Source organism: Mustela erminea, chromosome X (genome assembly GCF_009829155.1).
Source record: "Mustela erminea isolate mMusErm1 chromosome X, mMusErm1.Pri, whole genome shotgun sequence".
NCBI lineage: Eukaryota > Metazoa > Chordata > Mammalia > Carnivora > Mustelidae > Mustela > Mustela erminea.
In genome coordinates this window covers 88,944,853-88,953,610 of record NC_045635.1, presented here as the reverse complement: position 1 = coordinate 88,953,610, position 8,758 = coordinate 88,944,853, and the positions used below count along the sequence as shown (strand labels likewise).

The following is an 8,758-nucleotide window of genomic DNA, read 5'->3' as shown; positions in this document are numbered from 1 at the left end:
CTGTCCGTGGACCCAGGGCTGAGTGGGAGGGAACAGTTGACTCTGCCCAGGCCCCATCTGCCCGCCTTTAGCACCGTGCCCTTCTCTGTCCTCTCCCTTCTCCCACAGCTGTTTCTCCTCTGGTCCGGGGCCAAAAGGTCTCAGGTTACTCAGATGGGCACTGCCTCCACTGCCCCCACCAATTTCCAGAAAGCTGCCCAAGAGAAGCAGATGAGGGAGAAGGGGCCGGGCCCTAGGGGCACTCTTTCCACTGGAGCCACTCAGGAGGCCTGTGAGGCAAACTCAGAGGGGTTCTGGCTGAGCTGTGCGGTATAACCGTGTTTCCTCCTCAGCGCTGCTCTCCACCTTTTTGCTGTGTTTCCCATGGTCCTTTAGCTACAGGAGGCAGTTTCTTTGGATCATTCTCCCCGCCCCCCCCCTCCACCGAAGCTCAAGGGATGCCAGACCCTCCCTTCATATGGATTGGGATTTGAGGGCACGTACAAGCCTTTCTGAAGCAGCCCCTGACACCCCACCTTCTGGAACTTCCCTCCTACCTCCTACCTCTCATAGGACACACCGTATCATGCGTTGCACCACGCTTCGGTGTGCATGTCTTATCTGGCCCTGCATCAGCTGTCAACTCCTGCAAGGCACAGGCTTTACCTTGCTGTTCACCCTCATTGCACTTGTTGCCCTCGAAGCCTTCCGCTCATCGTCCGACATGGAGTGAAGGTGCAGGCCGCGTGGGCTGCCTGGCTGCGGAGCCCACTGAATGGCTGTCGGACGGGCTGCATGAAGGTCTCTCAAGAAGCTGGAGCTCACCTTTCCCCCAAGAAGCCAGTTTCAGCCTCCCCCTCCCCTATTAATGATCACATAGCAGTAGGTCACTAGGACCCTGAGGGGGAGAAAACATGAGTCACACTATTATCAGAGGAATGAGGGAGGGCAGAAACATCTCCCCTTGTGCAAGGGTCAGAGCCATCAGTCTGGGGCATAAACACAATGGCCTCCACTATCCCCTTGGTTGTGGCTAATCTAAATTACTTTATGATGGAAGGCAATGGGGTGAGCTGAAAGCCGTTCAACTTGGACTCAGACACCGGGATATTTCGAGGAAATTATTTAGAGCAAAGCTTTCCTTGCACACCCAGCCAAAGGGAACAGTTGCTCCTTATCGGCTCTGCCCCGGTTTTTCTAGTTAAGGATGAAATTCTAACTTCCTCAGTAGACTCTTCCCAGATTACAGGGAAGGAGCATGTCCCCGGGCAGCCTCATCCTAAGATGAACAGAAGCCCTGGGCCCTATTTCCCTCGAAGGCCCTTCTAGCCCAGGGGCAGACAGGGAGAGGAGGGCTGTGGCCGCCTGAAGAGCAGAAGCCACTCTTAACCTTCCCAGGCAGAATCACAGACCCACATTGCTGGAGGAAGAATTTCTAAGCTTCGAGTCAGACTCTGACACTGACTTTAGGGAGGCCTCCATTTTGTCTCCTGTACAAAGACCTGCTTCGTTTGGGGTATTTGGAGAACGCAAGGCAATTGTGGATCTGAAAGTGCTTTTGTGGCCCTGTGGTGGGTCCTCAGAGCCCAGACCAGACGGCTGCCCCCTCAGCACAACACAGTCCGCAAAGCGACCCCTTCTTCCGGCCTCTACTGCCCCCCACCCGAGTCAAGCACTCTGGAGTTCCTGGTGCCAGGCCAGAGACGGGACCCCTTGTACAACTTCTGTTCAGAGAGCTTCTTCTCTCCACACCTACTCCTGCCCGCCTCCATTCCCTCTAAATGGGCTCCGGTGGTGGGGTCCTCACCTCTGCACCAGAGAAGGCCTACGTGGGGAGTGCACGGCAGGGCCTGTTGTAACAGGTTCCTGTGCTCTGCGACCCACTCTCTCCAGGGGCTGTGTAAGTTGAATCTTGCTGGGGCGGGGGTAGGGAAGCAGGGGGGAGCTGTTATCATCAGTGTCGCCACAGCTAACATCTTTATGAACTAGGCTTTGTTCATTCCCCCAGGAAGTTCAAACAAGGGCCGGCGGAATCATTGGCCTCCCAAGGACTCTCACACCTCCAGAGTTTGGGAAGTTAGTACGGAGATATTACGTCTCTTTCAAATGTGAATTGGTCCTGCTCCCCCAGATCATCTCCACAGGAGAACTGTGTGTGTCCCCAATGTGTCTTTGTTGGCCATAAATTGCTCTCCTCCGGCAGCCTGGGGGGGCCCCTGGCAGGCTCTCCCAATGAGTGGATCAACAGAGTCCTATTTGGGGAGTCTAGAGTCTGGGGCACCAACACCAGCAATGTAGCTCTGGGAAAAACAATCTCTTTATTCACATGAGCCTTGGTTTCCCCATCTGCTGAATGGAGATTGTCAGGTTGACTTTTCCTTCCTCACAGTGCTGGTTCAGAGAGCGAAAGGAATAAACATAGCCATTCAATAAATATCTTCGATGAAAGAATTGTGAAGAGGGAGGAGCCCTGGGCACAATGAAAAAGTGAAGTTTCCCTGGGAATGTGGTGGTGGTGGGGGTGTCTTGTTTTCCTAATGTCTCCCATAAAGTCAAGAATTTTTTTTATCCACCCGGTGGGAAGAAAAGCCAGTTTCCGTTCTACCCTCCCCCTGGCCCAATTCTCTCTCAGGCCTGCCATGCCTGCCAAGGGCCCTTTTGAATGAATAAAACAGTAACAAAATTACTCAATCAACAAGTATTTATTGATCACCTACTGTGTGCCCAGCACTCTTACAGATAGTCTGGGGGGGATACAGAGAGGTCTTGGGTATGGCCCCTACCCTCCAAGAGTTTATAACGTATTTGTGAAATCAGGCGCACACGAAAAGATAGCTATCCATCAAAAATTGTGAATTACAAGCATTAAAGAAGCAATAATTATATGCTGAGGGGGTGGAGGAGGGAGGGCAGGAGAGGGACGGAGTGGTCAGAGGAGACTCAGTGTAGGAGTTGGTGCTGAGCAAGTTCTCCAGACAACAGGAGGACTCGGCTAAGGGGACAGGGCCTTCCAGCTTGGGAGAAGAGCTTAATCATAAGCAAGAAGGCCGAGAGGCGAGAGGCGTGTTAGAGACGAGTGAGCCCCTTCTGCTGGTCCTGAGGTCTGGGAAGGTGGACTGCAGTTTGTCCGAAGCCGGGTGTACTTGTAGGGCGGTGTGTGAGGCAAAAGGCCTTTGGTCTATCTGTGACTCCCACCCCCACCCCAGGGGAAATGGAGCATTTCCACACCTTGGAGGTGGAAGGGTCTGCCGGGGAGACTTTCTCCTCAGTCCCTCCCCAACCGAAATCCCAGGCGGCGGCTCATCTTTCGCTCAGATCGGGGCCCAGATCCTTGGGCATTGTCGTTCCATGCCAAAGCCCTCAGATGCCTTCTGGCAACTCTGAGATGTCTGGCGATGGATGGCGGGTGCTTCTGAAGGGTGACGGAGGTGGGAGAGCTGGGGGGCTGTTGTCTTTCGGAGGCTCTCTGGCGCTCTGTGGAGAGACCCCTGGGAATGGATCGCAGACTTCGGGCTGATTTTCTATTAGGCTTGCAGACTCCCTGGGGAAGCCGCCTCTCTCTGGCTTGATAGAAACTCCCACTGGAGCCACCTCACATGCCCTCCCCCCAGCTTCTTAGAGACCAAAGAAGTTCTTATTCTGTCTGGGGCAGCATCAAGGAGCGGTCTCTTCTTTGGAACCCCAAGCCTCCCACGCTGTCATCCCCCAGCCCAGAGCCATCTCGAAAAAAGGCCATGTTCCCCCTCCTAAGGAAACCACTGTGCAGGACTCAGGAGACCCGTAGCCTTGTTTCTTAGCAGGAGGCCAGGTCAGAGGGAGGCAGGAGCTTCAGTGAAAGTTGGAGCTGCAGCTTGGAGGCAGCTCCTCAGCGGAATCAGCGTCCGCTGCTGCCTTGAGCTTTCCACCATATCTTCTTTCTTCGTGATTTCCCCTAGTGGGAGGGGGGCTAGATCCCCAGCCCACAGTGGGAGGGAATTCCGGGAAATGCCCTGGGCAGTGAGTCAGGTCTTTTTTGGGTCCTCAACTGCCTTCCCTCCTTCTCATCCTGTACCCAGTTGCTCTCTGCTCCCTCGGTACCACAGGGTGGTTTTATTTCAGTCCACGCACAAACCGGTCTGAACACTGTGGAGTCATAACAACAATGGGATGGAGGCGCTGGGCTCCATTACTGGCCAAACAGTTTCTTCGGAGAGAAGTTTGGGAAGTTGGTGAGAGCCGTGACCATAAAAACCACCAGTCCTCCTTCCCGCCACCCCCCAGCAATGAGCTCAGAGCCAACCTGAGCCAGAGGGAGGGTCTTTGATCACAGAAACGGTTAGTCAGTGGGATGTCATTAATGAGTGGGTTTGGGGGTGGATTCGCAGGTCACCTGAAAGGCAGAGGGGAGACTCTGTGGTATGGCCTAGACTAGGAGGCGGAGTTTGGAGTTGAGGGTTGGGGACTCGGGCCGGGGTGGGGGTGGGGGGAGGTGGCAGGGCCGTGGGCAAGTTGAAGGGAACAGAAAGGCTGGCTTGGCAAGCATCTTGACAATCCCGCCTGCAAGCTGTCACACCAGTTCCCATTTCTGCCTTCGCTTGATCCAGCGGCCAAAGTCAGTCTATCCTCAAGCACCTTCTGACATGACCCAGTGCCAGTGTCCCTCACCTGTGGCCCTGGGTGCGGGGGGGCACTGTCCGCTGGTTTTCACAGACCCAGCCACCCGCCCCCAGCTCTGGCCCCTGGTTCTTCACACATACCCTGTCAGGCTGTAGGAGTTAAACTCACTCTTGACTTTGGGCGGTTGGCTGGCCCTTGGGGAGCTCCTAGTTGCGAGGGGCTGGGCCTGGTAGGAATCATAGTAGTTGGAGCGATTTCCCTGGAATGGGCAGGAAAAGCAGAGGATGATTCCAGCTACCAGGGAGAACAGGGAGGAAATAATGCCCAGGTAAAGAGCCTCTCCGATCTCAAATTTCATGCTGTCAGGTACCAGTGGGGAGTAGAAGTCCCGCAGGATCCCATGAAGATTCCAGGCAACAGGAATGAAGCCCAGGAGGCCTCCGAGGATGAAGAAGACTCCGCCCACCACAGCCAACCTGTCCTTGGCTCGGGAGTCCTGGCAGAAGACTGTGCATCTCATGCCCACCACAGAGACTATGCAGGCCAAAGAAGAGAGCGCACTGGATGTCACCATCATGGCCTGGGCAGCCTGGATGTCAGCGGGCAGGCCTAGGAGGGTGCTGTAGATGTCGCACTGCGTGATGCCTGTGCTGTGCGTGGCACACTCCATCCAGAGGCCCTTGGAGAAGCCGACGGCTGTCACGATGCTTGTACCGACGTAGGAGCTTGTTCGCCAGCTGGGAAGTAGCATGGCCACCAGGGTGCCCAACAGCCCCAGGAGGCCCAGGACGTAGCCTACAAGTTGGAGGCCGAGGGAGGCCATTGCGGACCTCTCGGCAGTGGGGGGGTCGTCGGGGCCTGCTCCCTTGCCTTCAGGCTGCAGTGCTTGCTCTTTGGATCCTGGCCTCTAATCCCTCATTTCAGAGTGCCTCTCCCAAGCCGATTTCTCTCCTCCTTACAAGTGTCTGTGGGTGGCCACAAGCAGGCTCAAGAAGGCATCTAGAAGACCTAAAAAAATCCATAAACCAGATTAAATATTGACCAGAAGCTTATGAGAAACCAGAAAATGCTGGATGCCTTTTGACCTTTGTTATCTTTAGAAATAACACATGAGAAAGAAAAAAAGAACTTTGAAAGTGGAGCCAAAATGTCATCGCCTCCTGCGTAGGCACATGCCTTGGGTTGGGTTGGCAGCCAGACAAAGCCAGGGGCCAGACGGGTGGCTCCTTTCCGAGAAGGTAGTGGTGACAGTGGTGGTTATGCTGGCCGCAGTAGCTCCGGGTCAGGCTCTCACCTGGCACGCTTCTGTCTCCGGAGCCTGATGTTGAATGCACTGCCCGGCAACACTGCCACGGGGCCCTCAGCTGCACACTAAGGCCAAACTCCAGGAGCCTGGAACAGGAGGAACAGGTCCTAGGATATAGCTTTGGACTCCGGCTTGCTAGAGGCCTCTTGAATCTCCAGGGGCCTAGAGAGCAGGGGTCTGGCCCTAGGTCATCATCCTCACATGTGGGAATCTACACCAGAGCAGACTGGGGTCGGCGAAGAAGACTTCTGTCCACACGCTGCGAGTTTAGATCCGCCCAGCCCTGCCCCAATTCCCTCCACCAGGCACGACTAAGGACACTTCCTGTCTGTTTTCTTAATAGATTCCCTACCAACCCCAGCCTCGGCGATAATGGGGAAGGATTTTTGGAGCGAAAGTTCTGCCAAGGCCTGGGGGCGGGGGGAGCCCTGAAATTCCCCAGGCTATCTCCTAACAGATGACCTAGGATGGACAGAGGAAAAGGAAGCTCTTCTACTGTAGAAAGCTTTGTAAGAGGAAGGTATCTGAGCCTATCCTTGAGAAACTCAGAGCTGTCTAGGATGTTGCAGTGTTCAAGCCTGGTTGGCTCAATCGCTTAAGCATCCAACTCATGATCTCAGGGTCATAAGACTGAGCTGGGCGTCGGGCTCTGCACTCAGCGGGGAGTCTGCTTGAGATTCTCTCTCTCCCTCTCCTTCTGCCCCTCCCCCTCTCCTCTCTCTCTCAAATAAATAAATAAATCTATCTTTAAAACTAAATGAATGAATGAATGAATGAATGAATGAATAAAATGTCCACCTGGAAATGCCACAGGCACCTCAAATTTGACAGGTTCAAAAGAGAACTCATCATCTCTCCTTTCACACTTTTCCCCAAACAGTTCTTCCCTGGGCCCCCTGAGATCACTGAACGGTCCCTCTATCCATCCCCTTGTGCCAGACCAAAATCCCGAGAGTGATTCTTGGCATTATTTTCATGCTGACTCCTCACTTTCCATGGTCAATGTCTCCCCACCTCTCTCTCTTGCATATACCTCAAATTCATGGCACCCTTCTCCCCATCCCTACCGCTACTTGCCAGGGTCAGTCCTCCTTCCCCCAGACTGTAGCAATGACTTCCTCACTGGTCTTATTTCCGGTCTTGTCTCCCACGGTTCATTCTCCATGCTGTTGCCAAGGTGATCTTTCAACACATTAATCTGATCAAGTATCTACATGAAACATTCCAGTGGCTCCCCATTGGCTAAAGGATAAAGTCCAAACTTGTGTGTGCTCTATGACCTCTCAAGCTTCATCTCTTGCCATTGTCCTCCTCATATTCTTGCTGAGCTAAATTACTCTTGGTTTCTCAATCATGCCATATTGTCTTTTGCTTCCAAACCCAAGGGCAAGCTGTTCCTTCTATGCAAGATGCCTGGCATTCTTTTCTCTCTGTTTAGTGCTTGCTCACCACTTAGTGTTCCACTCTTATGTCTCTTTCTCGGGCTCGGATCAAGTTCACCTCCTCTGTGTTCTTGCAGCATTTTCTGTGTTTCCTTACCCGCATCATGGTAGTATAGTAATAATAACAACAGTAATAATAATAATAATAATAATAATAATAATAATAATAGCAACACTTATCTAGTGTTTCCGACGTGACCGATGTATAAATTATAAGCCTTCTATATGTGTTAACTCACTTAATCATCATAGCAATGTTTTGTGGTAGGTGCTAATCATCCCTATGGCACAGATGAGGAAACTGAGCTACGAAGAGGAGTTACTGCCCTGTACTGCAATTTCCTCTTTAAACCCTTATTCCTCCCCCACTTATCTGTGAGCTACATAAGGGCAAGGACTGTATTGTATTCATCTCTGGATCTCAAGTGCCTTGCAGAGTATGACACCCAGAGCAGGTGTTCAAAAATATCTTCTTGGGGCACCTGGGTGGCTCAGTTGGTTGAGCGTCTGCCTTCAGCTCAGGTCGTGATCTCAGGCTCCTGGGATTGAGTCCCGCATCGGGCTCTCTGCTCAGCAGGGACCCCGCTTCTCCCTCTCTCTTTCTGTCTTGCTCTCTTTCCCTCTCTCAAATAAATAAATAAATAAATAAATAAATAAATAAATAAATCTTTAAGAAAATATCTTCTTAATGAGTGAAGTGTTAAAGGGGGTTGAGGGACTATAAGATGTGGGCTTTCTAAAGGAGCCAATGACTTCAGTGTAAGGGATGAGAGCTGCCTGCTGTTGGGAAAGAAAGTCGGGAGAGGGAATCAGAGGATGGAGGGATATGGAGAGAGACAGACAGACAGAGAGAAGAGAGACAGAAAGGGAGAGAGACACAGAGAGAAAACAGACAGAGAGACAGAGAGACAAACACAGAGAAAGAGAGCCAGAGAGAGAGAGAGAGTGAAAGAAACAGGGTTTCCTATTTTCTGTGTATATGCCTTTGCTGAATAGCTTGTCTCTTCCAATTCTAAACCACTTGAGGGAAGAAACACATTAAGCTTGTTAATTATTCAATATTGTAAACCTCGATTACACGTCCATTGGATCTCGGCAGCATCAGACAGAGTTGCCAGTCAACACTATTCCTCAGTGATGAGGTTGACAAGGCCAATGTGGATGCCAAGCAGCGTGGAACAGGGGCCAATAGACACCTGATGGGAGGGGGAGGGAAATCTAGTTTGAATCCTGGCTCTGGCGCTCACCAGGTGTGTCACTGCACCGCTCCTTTCCACGCATTGGTTTTCTTACCATTAAGCTGGCAGGATTCTACCCTATCCATGACCTTGCATCTCAATGGCACCTTCTGCTTCTCCCTGGCGAGCATCTCCTGGTGACTGCTTCAAACACCGCTTTTTTTTTTTTTTTGAGCCCCTTTCCCGACCTTCTCCCT

The 8,758-nt window shown here is 52.3% G+C and overlaps 1 protein-coding gene across 1 annotated transcript; it reads right to left on the bottom strand.

Moving 5' to 3' along the window:
• Positions 1 to 2,662: 2,662 nt before the first annotated feature.
• Positions 2,663 to 5,576, bottom strand: CLDN2 (claudin 2). Its single transcript, XM_032331528.1, has one exon. The coding sequence runs from the start codon at positions 5,396 to 5,398 to the stop codon at positions 4,706 to 4,708; it is 693 nt and encodes a 230-aa protein (XP_032187419.1). The 5' UTR covers positions 5,399 to 5,576; the 3' UTR covers positions 2,663 to 4,705.
• Positions 5,577 to 8,758: the final 3,182 nt, after the last annotated feature.

What these genes read in the sequence shown, in the direction of transcription:
- CLDN2 (XM_032331528.1), bottom strand. Translation starts at nt 5,398, where the DNA reads ATGGCCTCCCTCGGCCTCCAACTTGTAGGCTACGTCCTGGGCCTCCTG.